This window comes from Cloeon dipterum, chromosome X, assembly GCF_949628265.1.
Source record: "Cloeon dipterum chromosome X, ieCloDipt1.1, whole genome shotgun sequence".
Lineage (NCBI taxonomy): Eukaryota > Metazoa > Arthropoda > Insecta > Ephemeroptera > Baetidae > Cloeon > Cloeon dipterum.
In genome coordinates, this window is record NC_088790.1 from 3155242 (window position 1) to 3169969 (window position 14728).

The 14728-nt window shown below is 37.2% G+C and overlaps 1 protein-coding gene across 1 annotated transcript; it reads left to right on the forward strand.

Moving 5' to 3' along the window:
- Positions 1-158: 158 nt before the first annotated feature.
- Positions 159-14259, forward strand: LOC135945476 (endoribonuclease Dicer-like). The gene is made up of 31 exons (XM_065493194.1): positions 159-319; positions 3280-3345; positions 3402-3440; positions 3494-3609; positions 3658-3835; positions 3889-4014; positions 4079-4257; positions 4315-4455; positions 4506-4621; positions 4676-4799; positions 5074-5272; positions 5647-6009; positions 6065-6174; positions 6227-6359; positions 6925-7149; positions 7201-7380; positions 7440-7662; positions 7729-7895; positions 8632-8810; positions 8867-9084; positions 9563-9675; positions 9728-9873; positions 9928-10147; positions 10438-10545; positions 10599-10766; positions 12018-12222; positions 12281-12424; positions 12915-13135; positions 13195-13366; positions 13652-13730; positions 13786-14259. Exons 2-31 carry the CDS (start codon positions 3307-3309, stop codon positions 13961-13963), a joined length of 4809 nt encoding a protein of 1602 aa, XP_065349266.1. The 5' UTR covers positions 159-319; positions 3280-3306; the 3' UTR covers positions 13964-14259.
- Positions 14260-14728: the final 469 nt, after the last annotated feature.

Here is a 14728-nt window from a genome sequence, read left to right on the forward strand (position 1 = left end):
GGTTTGCCACTTCCTGAAACATCTTAAAACATTATTTCTTTATAGAAAAGATCTACCTTGCCTCATAGGTGCTATCACAAGTCAGCTTTGCTAGAGTACTTTGTCAAAATTACAATTTACATCTACTCCCTAACATAATCCATTATCCATTCACGTTTCACGTGGATGCCGCACAAAGCCGCGGTAGCAGCGCAAGTGTCAGTCAAGACAAGTCGCTGCCTGTGGCTCGCCTCATCGCATGCTCTTCACTACCTGTGTGAATACTGAACAGTGTTCTGTGTGTGTATAGATGGTGGTTCCTGCCTTTGTGAATTAACAGGTATACACAATACGATTTTATAACGGATGTCATCACATTTAACCTGAGGAAATTCATGTCATAAATATACTGGGTGAGTGTGTACTTAGAGACACCGCGATAGTCTTGCGTCATGTTTAGAATAATGTGGTTTTTCCCCAACTATCAACAAGCCGCATTGATTCGCTCCTATACATAATAATGAAAGGAACAATCATTATTTATTAATTTCATCACTTTAAATTAGACCTTAAATATAATTTTAATTTTATGGTTTTTATTCATGTTCGTGCATAATTTAAATTTTGTATGATATGGATAGAATGCAGATAAAAATTTCTAGAATGGATATATATTATTATGATTATTATGTTGAATAGTATAAAACCTAAGCACTAAATTATCGTTCGTTTTTGTTTAAAAATATATATATATCTAGAAGAGCGGAAGTACTTAGTACATACATATTGGGTTTCTTCTGTTTTTATTGTGTAATTATTTAACTTAAAAAAAAACACCAAGCATTTTACATAAAAATTAACATCCATTTTTTGTTGTTACACACTCAGTAAATTATTTTACTATGAAATAGTTTAAATAATGTAAACACATTTCGTAAATTTCCTATTCTATTTATCTCGGGAACTGATAACTTTTGCGCCGCCCCGCGCGATAGGGGCCTAATTTTTCTAGCCAAACAAAGCCACGTTGTCTTCTGGCTTCGGCCGAAACGATGATGAAAATGACACAAAATTAATTAATTTCACAGTATAGCATCATTAAATTCATTAGAAAAGTTTGCTCCTCATCAATTAGAAATTTTATATCTACCAAATTGACCTCCTCAAACGCCATTTTTTAGAATTTGGATTTTTTAAAAAAAAAATTGAGCCCTTATTTATTGAGTCAAACGTCTTCCCATTTAAAATTTCGTGTTGGATATTTATATTTTCTATCAGAAGAAATGTTGATTAAAACACGACAAGCGAGGCGTAAGAATTAAAATTGTTCAGAAAGAATTTTGCTATCCTCAGAAATATCAGTCAGAGTTGCAAGTCAGTTCACAGCATACATTTTTGCTGTTATCAGCGATTCAAACTTAAATTATTATTGTTAGCACCTGATAACTAAGTGAAAAATAATGTCAATTCAGGGCACTGTCATTTTTATTTTTTAAACATTGCCTCGGAATTTTACGTCAAAACATGAGCCTACTGGCAAAGTCTCTTGCTTACTGCAGTTCTGCATCCTAAAATTTGTAAGGGAGTTAATCCATTTGCTCTCGCATGAATTTTTCGAGCGTTTATGCCCGAGCCGCACAGTTTCTTGAGTAATTCAAGATGCAAGGCGAGTGTAGGATGTGGTTAAGCAGAAAATTAATGTATCTTGAGCGTGGCAGGGCAAACAGACTCTGTCTTTGTCTCTTTTGCTGCAGATGTTTGAAACGCATGCAACTTGCTGTCGAAAAGAGAAATTTATTAACTAAAATCCTGCGGACAAAGGCAGAGTCAATAGGTTTGGGGGGTGTGAATGACGCTCAAGGACAGCCTGAGTGCACATGTGCCCGGCGACCTCTGGGTGGTATAATTCAATAACGAGAGGGACGAGGCTCAGGATTAGCCTAAAGTGCTCAAAATTGATCTCATAACACAATTTTAAAATTTTTTGTCTGGACCGTACAAGCAAATGGGAGATTTCCACTTCCATCTTGGGATTTTTTACTACTATAAAATATTTTTCATCATTAACCGGTTGAACTTGGAATATTAGCATTAAAATTAACCATTATTTGCGGAATCCCTTAGGGTTCGGATCCACGAACAGTTTACTTCTGATTTCAGTTGAACTTTCGTTGCGATTTGAGACTCAATCTAGCTGCTGTGCATTCAGCCGGCCTTACAGTGAATTTATATCAATCAAATAATTTGATTGGGACTTCCTAAATGATAATTTCGTTGTTGATATATATGGTCTTTGGATCCCTAAAATTTCTTTTGATGTGCTGGAAACCAAAATCGGTGCAGGCAATAGCTGTATTTTTTTTTAAAAAATTCAAAACCAAATCCCAGATGTTTCTTCAGCGATTTGCTAGACTGATTTTTGTCTCCCGACACCTCAGTATATAAATCATTTAATGAGGATTGATACTGCAAAATGTTGGAAAATGCTTTTCGCCAATGCATGATTTTGGATTCAGTTGAAGCCGAAATTGACCCAAGTAACACTGTAAATTTTAGGGAAGTGGCTTTTCAAATGGTGGGACCTGTCTCCTTACTTGAAATTCTATTTTGTTTCACGACAAAGAGTTTTCCTAAAAGGTTTCATCCGCTGTTGGACGAGACGAATTGAAATCTGCCAAGAAAATGTTGTCAAGAGCTGTAAATTTTGGAGAAAATTGGAAAAATTTGAGATTTTAACTATCCTAAGGTCATTTTTGATTATTGCAAATTGTAGAACAAATTTGTTTATCGATTCACTTTATATAACAAATTGCGCAGTCTCAGGATTGATTCTTAAATCACAGTATAGTAGGAGTGCCTTATTAAAATCTAAAGTAACCGCTTCATTGGCAGTTACTTCAATTGGCAGTTACAAACATTAAAAGGGCATAATGGGAATAAAGCAAACCAGGCTTCATCCTCGTTGCAAAAATCGTCGTTTTAATTTCTCGGCTAGCCTCAACTGCCTCATGAATAGGTGGGTGATATTTGTTAAGAATCGTATGGAATTTTTTATGTTGGATTTTTTTTGTAATTTAAGATGTGACATTGTATATTGTATTGATTTTAATTGTTTACTCATGATTAGGACGTACCAGATGACGTCGGAACTATAGTCGAGAAATTAAAACTACAATTTTTGCAACGAGGATGATTTATTCCCATTATGAACACAACCTTGAGTGGTCGCCTATTTCAAAAATTAAAAGGGCAATTAATTAGCAACTTAAGGAATTCAACGTATTTATTTATTTGTTTTAGTGCTGCTCTGCTTCTAACTGAATCACGATGGACCCACCAGACGAAGACCCGAGCGACAATGATCAGGCAGATATATATTTCCATTTTTCTCTTAAATTTTATTAACCGTTTGTGAATTACAGAGGCCGGCATTAGATGATTTGGTTCCTAGGAATTACCAAGTATATAATTATTTTTAAGTCCAATATTGGTAATAATTATTTTCCTAAATTAGCTTGAGATGCTTGAAGCGGTGCTCAGGGAGAATTCGATTGTTTACTTGCCAACTGGGGCAGGAAAAACATTCATCGCGTACCTGGCCATGAAGCACTTCTCGGATAAACTAGACATGTAAGACTGATTTCACACGTAAATAATAATTTTTAAATGTATGTGCAGGCCTATTTCTGCTGGTGGTAAGCGAATTTTCTTCGTTGCTTCAATGGTTGCTCTGGTAATTCAGCAGTACAACGTGATTCAACGACAGTCACCGTTCACCGTTGGCATGTTCAATGGCGCCATGAATGTGGACAGTTGGACAAAGGAGCATTGGCTCGAACAACTTGAATCAAACGAGGTAGAATTTAATTCAACCGAATGAAAATAAAGTTCATCTTATCGTTATTTCAGATTTTAGTGATGAGCACTCAAATCCTCTTGAATATTATGGACAAGGGCTACATGAAAATGAGTAACATTAGTCTCTTGGTCATCGATGAGTGCCACCATGCAACCAAAGGCCACCCAATGAGCCAGGTAATATCATTTATGGAAATTAATATGCATATATTTATGACCTCGCATTTTCTTATGTTTACAGCTCATGAAATACCACTACAACGAAAATGATGCAGATATGCCGCGAATAATGGGACTTACTGCCACTTTGACTAAAACTTGCGTGAGTGACGAGAGCGCTCTGAACATGCGCTTGCAAGAATTGGAATTAAATCTTCATTCGAAGATCGTGAAACACGACAACGATGATGACTTGAAAGGGTACGTTTGATTTGAACCAACTCTGAGAGGTGTCGTCAATTAAATTCGCTCTTGCAGCCTCTATGCAAACCCTGATATTCGTGTGTACCAATCTCCTGCCTCTGATGCGGCAGCTGAAGAAAGGGCTAAAAAGATAGAGAAGATCTTGACAAATGTGCCTTTCTTACTTCAGAACAAAGAAGGATTAGACTTGTTTAGGTATTTGCTATTTTTTGTCCAATAATTATTATTAATTAATAAGTCTTCAGCTTGGAAATTCAAAAAGAATACAAGGAACTGGGATATTTGCTCACAAAAAAAGGCGGTATCAACCATGACCTGCAACTAGTAATTTTGGACATTTTGCACCATTTGAATAATTTGGGTAGCTTTTTCTTTTATGAGTTATTGCATTTATTTTCTCACACTTTTGCTGCAGATGTTTTTCCAGCAAAGCTTGCACTGAAATACCACCTGGCCAGATTGAAAGTTTTGAGGAAGACAGTGGACGGTAAAAAATTCGAGTTATTGAACAAAATGCTGGAACATCTTGCACTTGTGCAGTAAGTACTTACATATTTTGGTCTCTCCTCGTATTAACAAAAATTTTCAGATTGATCAGATAATTTTTTCCACAATTTACACTATTTTGTAAATGATGCCCAAACAGCCAGCAATGTAAATTTTAACCTCAAAAAGATAAAATAACTTTTTCAAAGAGCTGAAAAATATTATAAACAGCAGTTTTTATCTGATAATTCAGATTTGGACATTTCAAGAAAAAATCACTGAATTAAACTTGTGTAAATAAAGAGACCTATTTAATTTGTTCCACAGGGAGGAAATGGAAGAGGCCATGTCACCATACAAGGATAACATGTTACAGATGTTCCATTACTCGTGTCCAAAAGTCCACTTCCTCTTTACTGTCTTGGCAGAGGAGACTTTCAAGTACAAAGAAGATGATTTCCGCCTGTGTGGTATTGTGTTCACGCAGAGGAGAGTGACAGCTATAATTCTCTATCATTTAATGAAGGTATGACATGATAAAATTGGCATTGGATTAACCAACGAAATTTTGTTGCACTAGAAATTCTGTTTAATTAAGCCCATATTCGAAAAGTTGTATTTTGATATGGAAATTCTCAAAACAATGAGGATCAAAATTAACTTGGGACATAAATTTTTTTTTTATTTTGACTGGGCTTGTGTTTTTGGTCAATTTCACCTCAACAGACAGTTGCTCGAAGAGGCGCACTTGTTGACCTTGTCCTGGAAAAAATAAATAATCTTAAGTCGAAAACCATTTATGACGCAATCTGCTAGTGAATAATGATTTTCTGGTGCAAATTTCGTTGAGTGCGTCCAATTTTGCTCTCAATTTTTAATGCTGAACGCCTTGCCTTTCAGATCGCAATGGAGCACGACCAGAGGTTCGCCCAAGTGAAACCAGACGTAATTCTCGGCTGCAACAAGAGCGTTTTTGGAACCATGGAGTACGCGTGGGACTCGTCAAAGTTGAGAAAGAGCGTTGCCAGATTCAACAAGGGCATCACCAACCTGTGCTTTGCAACCAACGTGCTGGAGGAGGGGATCGACATCCCTCGCTGCAATATTGTTGTCCGATTTGACAGGATCACGACAATGACTTCGTTCATCCAGTCCAAAGGTCGCGCCCGAGACCAGAAAGCCACTTTCATTGTGTTGGACGATAACTGTGAATTTGACCAAAAATTGCCCCACTACATGGAAATTGAGAAAGTACTGAAAACGGTTTGATATATAATTTCGTATTAAAATGCTTTTAATATACAGAATTTAACTCTAGATTCAAACAGAATCCGATGGAGCTGAATCTCTGGATTCAGAAAAACCTCTTTACAGGACAGTAAATGGCGCTATTGTTACCTTGCAAAATTCGACCCGATTGCTTTTAAGGTGTGAAAATGGATAAAGTTTTATTTTTATTAATTAATATTTTATTTACAAGGTACTGCGCCTCGTTGACCAGAAGGAGGCTTGCCGGTTGCGAACCGCACTGGTTTTTCAAATCCGGACCGGATAAAACTGTCCAGGTCTCTCTTGTTTTACCTGCAGGATCACCACACAGAAATCCTATCAAAGTAAGACATTTAAGTTTGCTGAAGGGTTGCTCCAGTATCAGGGTTGCAGAAAATGCAGTGCAGTGATAAAAACTTTTTTTTCAACTTCAACCAGTCAATGTTTGTACCTCAGTGTTAAATATTTTTTTAATTATTTGCTCGTGACTTAGGCTTGAAAAATTGTCAGAGATAAATTTTTGGAATAATTTGGGCAGCAAAAAATGGCAATTTTAAGGAAAAAACCCAGGGATGGAGTTTTTGAGTTAAATTAACTTTTGGTCAGAAATGAGCGTCTTGGAGTAACAGGTTTTTTCGAGAAACACAATTTTTTACCCGAATTCGTCGTATCTCTATGCCGTGGGTCGTAAATCAAATGGTAACGCTGTCTTCGTGCACCGGAGGATTAAGTTTATTGAAATCTCACCACTTCCCTAGATTATTATTGCAGTTTGTTACAATTTCGACTTTGAAATTGATAAATTTTTGGCAAATTGTCCTTTTTTACCAAACACTATCAAGTGGGAAGCGATAGCACTCTATTAAATATATTTAGAAAAGAATAATTAATTTTTTTGTCTTATTGCAGGGCGCCTGGCTTAAAACCCTGAAACAAGCCAAGTCTTCGTGCTGTGTGGAGGTCTTAAAGTTGCTTCACTCCAGTGACGAACTCGACGATTGGCTTTTGCCAAAACGAAGAACCATAGAGATTGCCGAGTTAAACAGCAAGGAGGTGTTCAAGCATTACAAAGGCAATGACGAAGGTGGTCAAGCGTCTGATGGAGCTGGAAACTTGCGCATCCACCCGATTCTGGTAGGACACTTGTAATTAAAATAGATATATGCTATCATGACGAAACATCAGTTTCCAGAAACGCTTCGAGACATCGCCCCAGTTGCCGGGAAAGAGGTGTATTTACATTTGCTCAACTTTGAGCCAGGCTTTGGCTGTCCAGTTAGCAACGAGCAAAGAGGCTATCTTTTCGATGTGACGAAAAGCAAGACGCATGGGCTGGCGTTTTTGACTTCAAAGCCTTGGCCACGGGTTAGGAAATTTTATTGAATTAAAAAATCCCTTATTATTAGTTTATCGCTCTTGTATAGTTGTGCAAATTTCCGGTCTACCCCAACTATGGAGAGATCACAGTGGAGGTCGTGACAAATGCGGACACCATCAAGCTGAGCCAAGAAGAGTTGGAGAAAGTACGACAGTTCAACCAGATGCTTTTTGAGCAAATCCTGGAGCTCAAGCACAACTTCCTGTATTTAAACTACGAAAGTGGCAATTGCAACATGCTTGTGGCGCCTACTCATCAGAAGGTTCAAGGTATTAGTTGATCAATAATATATTCTGTGTTACTCACCTTTTCAATTAAATTTGATTCTCTAACAGGGGGAATCGCGAAGACAGTGATCGACTGGTCAGTGTTGCGATCTGAAATAGGAGTTGACTTGAATTGCTTAGAAGTGTGTCGTAAAGACGGCAGCCAAAGTTTGCTGGGAAGAGTCATAGTGGCTACGCACAAAGAAGACAAAAAGGACAAGCCAGCAAACTCATGGGTAATTATATTAGCGTGGTGTTAAATAAATCCTTCCAGTTTCAACCCCGTTTTCAAGAATAAAAAAGGCTTTTTCAAAAAAATAATATTCTAATCTAAATCTTGCTAAGAGATGAGTTTTGACCAAATGACAACCCAAATTTCACCCCTAAAATCATCCCTCTTGGTTTTGTTTACTGTGATCGTGGCTTAAAATAGGGAATCGGTCGATCCATTCGTTCCTTCAACCCTTTTAACATTTTTTGTTTATTAGCACTAAATTAGAGCCCCTAAATAAATGTAAAAATTATCAATCAAACATAACTTAAATCCCTTCAAACCACCCCTATGACAGAATTTCTTGATTGTTTATGTACAAATTTTACCCGATAAATTGCAGTGAATGCTTCATAAACAGTCCTTAAGGTCAAAAAATGCATTGAGGTTGATTTAATGGGTAATTTTTGGGATTGAAGTACAAATTAGTCCAGACTTTCTCGATAAGATTTTGAAGAAAAGCGACAAAATCATGATTTAGTGTGGTGAAATAAGTTTGAGGCGAAGCGAAGGACCAAATTAATCAAAATTTTATTCAATTTTAATTCAATGAGAATCAGTTTTTATCGTCAGTTGGAGCAAAGGAGGTTATTTTCCCCTTTTAAATCCTAACACAAATTTACAGCAGAAAAACATGCCTACACCTCTCACTATTAAGAAGAAAATTTTATATTTTTATCTCATCTTGACTTATTTATTAGAAATACATTGTGACCAAAGTGAGGGATGACATGAGTCCTCTGTCAGCATTTGAGGACAATGGAGCATACAAAGACTATGCTCAATACTTCAAGGACAAGTATGAGAAAATAGTGACTGACAAGCAGCCTTTGTTGGCAGTTCGGCCCATTTCTTTGAAACTGAATATGCTGACGCAGGGGTAAGCGCGCTTTCACTTTTATCCCATCTAAATACATAGTTGCTTTGCTTTTCTAGGAGGGACAATGCTACGCCAAGAAAGTGCTCCCGCACGTTTTTGATCCCTGAGTTATGTTCAATTGTTGCCATCAACCAAATTTTCAGCTCCAAGTTGTGGCTGAAAGCATGCATGATGCCCGCAGTGATTAACAGGATTTGCTGGCTGCTCACAGCGGACGAGTTTCGCCGAACCATCAATAAAGAGACTAAGATCGGTGTTGAAGAACTGCCAGAAGGTGAACAAACATTTGCAAACAATTTTCTTCTACATTTTTAAACGGAATTTGGAGCGGGCGGCGGTGGCATTCCCATTTCACGTGAAAATTTATTGCGAGTCTATCCAACCCATAGCAGTAGATTTATTATTTTTAAACGTGATTATTAATAATGTGATTCTCGAGGCCCTATGGGCTGGACGGCGCCGATTCTAGCACCAATCGATGCTCCTTGGTGAGGTGCGTCTGCCCATGTGCAGTTTTCCAAAATCGTACTATTTTTCGAAAAATAACTTCTGAATTTTCGGAAAAGTCGAAATTTAAAAATAAAATCTCCGTAAAACGATTTTCCTCAGATATGCCGCCTAGCCATTTGAGCTACGCATTAGATTGAGCTAGTTTTGTGAAAGTTTTTATCAAAATCTTTGAATTAGTTGATTTTATACAGTCAAATTTTCGATTCTAACGACAATTTCCGGTTTACGGTAATAATTATTAGGAATGTCTTGGGAGCCTATGGATGTGAAAACATTTGATATCAAGTATGTCACACTTCCAAAAGCGAACAAGTTTCGAAAAAGCCAGTGGAAGCCCCACTTCAACAAGAACAAGGTATTTCATTTAATAATTCATTAGAGCGGGGTTTTTAATTTAAAATATTCAGATCAAAGAAGAGGATGGAAGCCATCTGATAGATTTTCATTACAACCTGCTCACAGTCACTGACAATCAAATCGAAGCTTACGCAGAGCTTGCAAGCAAAACTCTTGAAACATCGCTGGTCAATTCTCAGGGTGCTTTCATGGAAAGGTTTGTCCCAAAACATACAGCGACCAATGATTAGTTTTTATATTTTACTCTCAGGGACAACCAAATAGAAGTGAAGCCACTGAGTTTCCTTACGGTGAGAAGCGACATTGGGCCTCAGCTTCACTGCATCTACAAGGCATTAGCAACCACCTCTGCCAACGACGCCGTGGACATGGAAAGGTTGGAGATTCTTGGCGACTCCTATCTCAAATACGCAAGCGCTGTGTATTTGTATGAAACGCACGACAACTTCTCCGAGGGAGCCATGACCGAGGTAAGCTAATATTTAGGGCTGTGGAACTAAGACAGATTTTTTCGGAAATAGTCGACTATTAGACGGTTTTTGAGGCGTAATATTAGTTTTCCAGCTACAGTTTTGCATGTATCCGATGTTCTTGCCTAACTGTTATTAAAACTGGCGAAATTTTCTACTAGAGAAGCAATATTAAATGATTTGTGCTCTTTTGGATGATCCCGGACCAATTGGAAGCTCCGAAAAAAAATTGTCTCAATTTCACAGCCCTATACTAACGTTGAATGAAATTTCACCCTCAAACTTTGCAGATCAAATCGAAGATTGTTGGCAACAGGAATCTCTATTACTGTGCCTTGAAGAAAGACATCCAGCGATTTGTCCACACGCACAGATTCAGTCCGAGAACTGAATGGAAGGTGCTAAGTTTTCTTCCATCTATATAACTCTGAATTAAAATCGTTCATTTCAGCCGCCCAATTATGAAGTGTCCGCTCAAGTGAAAGAAGCGGCTAAAAAGCAGAATTTCAAGCAAAGTGCTTTGATGGAGCAACTAGGCGTTGAAATCCATGAACCGACGCATACCAAACACATGCGTAGTTATTATTTGTTTGTTGATATGCACGAGTGCTCTGACAAGGTATCATTTATATTTTTCCCTACAATTTTATCTAAAAATTTCGGCTCTTAAGTTTGCACCCTAATCAAGCCCCACGATTTTTCCTCAAAATTCGCCCAACATTGGAGAGAAAGCGACAAGATTAATTTAAAGCAAGCCAAAAAGCTTATTGAAACCGACCTTTTAAGATTAAAGTGGAATGATTGGGATTTTTTATTTAATCTCTAGAACTCCAGTTTTTGCACGGAAGTGTATCTTCAATTTTTTCTTCTATTGGAGAGGAACAAGACGGCGCGCTCAAAAAGCAGCGCTATTTAGTCACGTAGCAAACACAACTGTGCTGCGGAATCTGTCGGGGGTTTGTCTGCTGTTCACAAAAATGATATTACATGAACAGATAACCCTAACCGACCAATTCTTTTCATACTTGTGACCAAAAGCGCCTTAAAATCGTGTTCCGAATTTAACCATTTTCTTCCTTCTTTTAGCAGAGAAAATCATTTGAGCACTTCCGAGGTGAAAAAATCATTAAAATTTAATTGCGAGAAGAGAAAAAATAGTACTTTTGAGTTTTGAAACATATTTTGTATTTTTTCCAAAATTGCAGATTTTCGAAAGGGCCTCGTTCAAATTTGCCAGTTGATAGTAATGTCTAAACTTGCCTATATTCAGAAAGCTGATTAAATTTCCATTTCTACTGAGCAAATTTTTAATGTTTTAGCACAGAATTTGCCTGAATTTTCAACTGGCCTTTAGAGATCCTTGAATAATTTTTTGGGAAGATAAAAATACCCAAGATTCAGCTCAGAAAAAATTTTTTTTCATTTTAATAATTTATTTATGATTTTCAGAGGTAAATTCGGTTAACTCAGACCATTGTGGTTCTTAGAGTTCCCGCATAACACAAATAATTTTTTTACAAAAACAGATTTTTGCTCATCACGTGCGAAAATTTCAAAATTTTCTGTTAATGGAAACGTTATTAAAATGATAATTAAATGAAATTAACTAGCGTTGACCAATCAGGAATTTACAGCGCTAGACCTTGTTTTCTCACTTGATTTGGAATCCTCTGATCGAAATCTAACTGACAGTGTGAGTCTTTCTTTGGACAAATGCGGAAATTCAGCGAAAATTGCGATTGCACAATTCCTTTGAGCATTTCCATTTAAATTCTAAATTTAAAAAATGCTTTGAGGAAATTCACTATCATTCCTCTTTAATTTAATAATTTGCCACTGAAAATGTAATGAAATAAACCCAAATTCTCAGGCGTTGTCGGACACGGTTGAAGCCCTGATTGGCGCCTATGTGGAAAGCTGTGGCTATGTCGCCGCTGCTGATTTGTTGGCTTGGTTCGGCATTGTGCCCGCTTCTCTCAAGTCCTTGTTGACCAAGCCACCTGTGTTCACTTTTTATCAAGATTGCTTGGACCCTGGAGTGGAACTGTCATCAGAAATTAATCGTTTCGTACCAAGTAACAAGATGAGCAGAACGGTCTGAATGACTTTATTCAATAACCGTAATTTCCACAGATATGAAAAGGCTGGAAGAAGTGCTCGGATACAAATTCCAGAATGCAGGCTATTTGTTGGAAGCGCTCACCCACGCTTCTTGCATGTCTAATCAAATTACGGCCAGCAACGAACGGATGGAATTCCTCGGAGACGCAGTGCTTGGTAAGCGATAATCATGGTTTTGGTGGTGTTAAGATAATCTCTGATGAAATTGACACCATAACTCTAAGAGTAACCTAATAATTTTGACTATACGGGACATTTTTTGGGAAGTTTAGGTGAACGTTGAAGTCTTTTTCGAAAATTTCCAGCAGTGTTATGTGATTTTAAACATTTTAAAAATCCGAAACGCCCCTACAAAGTGGTATCAGGGCAAGTGTGAACTTTTGTGAAAAATATATAGTTATCAAATAATTTTTAAAACAGTACCACGGAGGTCTCAAAATTGTAAAATTTGTCCCCAAACCCTTTAAAATATGTATGTATTTTGTCTTTTTTCTGCTTGTAAAGCCTGTTTTTTGGTCCAAATTTCGATTATTTAGCTTAGCTTTATTTAATTTTTGTCATAGGATTAATAGAACCAGAGTTATAAATTTTTACTCGTCTAAAAGCCAAAATTTTGTCGTAATAATGAAATTTCCAACCTCGCCAGACTTCCTCACCACGTGCCACATTTACGAACATTGCGGCAACCTCTCTCCTGGGGTCGTGACTGACGTGCGCTCGTCCATCGTGAACAACAACGTGTTCGGCTCGTTCGTGGTGCGCTACGGACTGCACACCTTCCTCTTGCACAATTCGTCGCTTCTCTTTGGGTTCATTGACAACTTTGTCGAGCATCAGCAAATGAACAACCATGTCATTGATGACGAGGTAATTTTTTGCGCCCCATGATATTTATCACGGTGTTTGCTAAATTTCAAATTATGCAGTCCCTCTTTGCCATCTCCGAAGACAACCACGTGAAAGTGGCCAAATGCGTCGAGATTCCCAAGGTGCTCGGCGACTTGTGGGAAAGCGTGGCATGCGCGGTTTACTTGGACTCTGGAAAGGATTTGGTTACGACCTGGAATGTCTTCTATCCCCTGATGAAAAACGAAATTGGTAATAACATAAAGAACACCGTTAGTGTTCGAAGCCGCCGACAGTTGGCGCCATCGTATACTTTCGTTATAAATTTAATTTTAAGGCATTTCCGATGCGACTTCAGACTCAGTCCTGTAACTGTGTATTCTTCATTTTCTTTTGGTTTTCGGCACGTCAATAGAAAGTGTAGTGCCTTAACATTAAACTTATTACTAAAAAGTATACCGTGGCGCCATCTGTTAGCGACTTCAAACACTAACTGGTATATTTTATGTGTGATTTTACAAAATTACTTGATTCTAGATCGTTTTGTTGCCAAACCTCCCATTCAGCCTTTCCGCTTGCTTCTGGAAACTTACGGAAACAAGAATTGTACATTCGAGTGAGTTTCATTCATGAATCAATTGAAATTTTGATAACTACTCTTGTATTCTTAGGGTTGTTGATGCAACAGTAGAAAAGCACATGGTGCGCTTGACTGTGAAGTATGGCCCAAACATCTACACCTGTCACGGAATGGGTGGAAGCCTCAGATACGCCAGAAACGCCGCCTCTAAGTATATGCTGAAAATTATCGAGGCGGACACTTCAAATGAGACCAACCAGAAAGCATAAAATTTTGATTCAAGACTGGTTAAGCAACGAAATTGCAATAAGCATTCTCCTGCAGAAGCAGTATATTACCTGTTGAATGTTTTATATCTTTGCGACAGCAGTTATATTTTATGAACTCTGACCACAAATGATTTTATGCTTTAGCTGAATATTTTTAAAGGTTTCGACATTTTTCTGTGTTTATATTTTTGTAAGAGACTGAAACACTCAAATAATGATAACTGTCGCACATCTCATTACGTGCTATGAAATTTTAAACGAAAGACAATAAATAAGGGTGATAATTCAGAAGAAGTCTCAACGTTTTAGTTTTTTATATACAGTGTATATATTCCTATAGAAAAGGGTTCGAAATCGAAATTTCCTTCAATATATACTCCACTTGACAAGAAAAATCGATAATATGGGTAATTTTTTTCTGAAAACGTTCAATTTCTAGATGTCTACCAGGGAAATGGCCCATGACTCATTCTAATAATTTGATGAGTAATTTCTAAGCTGATTTTTGTCACTACGAAAATTATATTAAATCTTTTAATGATTTTGTTACATTTTCAATAATATTTTCGCAAGTAAAAAATATGATTCATGAATTTTTTTTTGTCAAAATATAAAAATGGGAAAAATCCATCAGCCATTAAAGACTTACAAAGCTTGTATTTAATCAAAAAGGGAAATTTCAAATTTTTCTGGAACGTCTAATATGACCCACTGACTTATTTGTCTCAGCGAAATTGAGCAGAAACTGCTTAAATCCAATGGCTC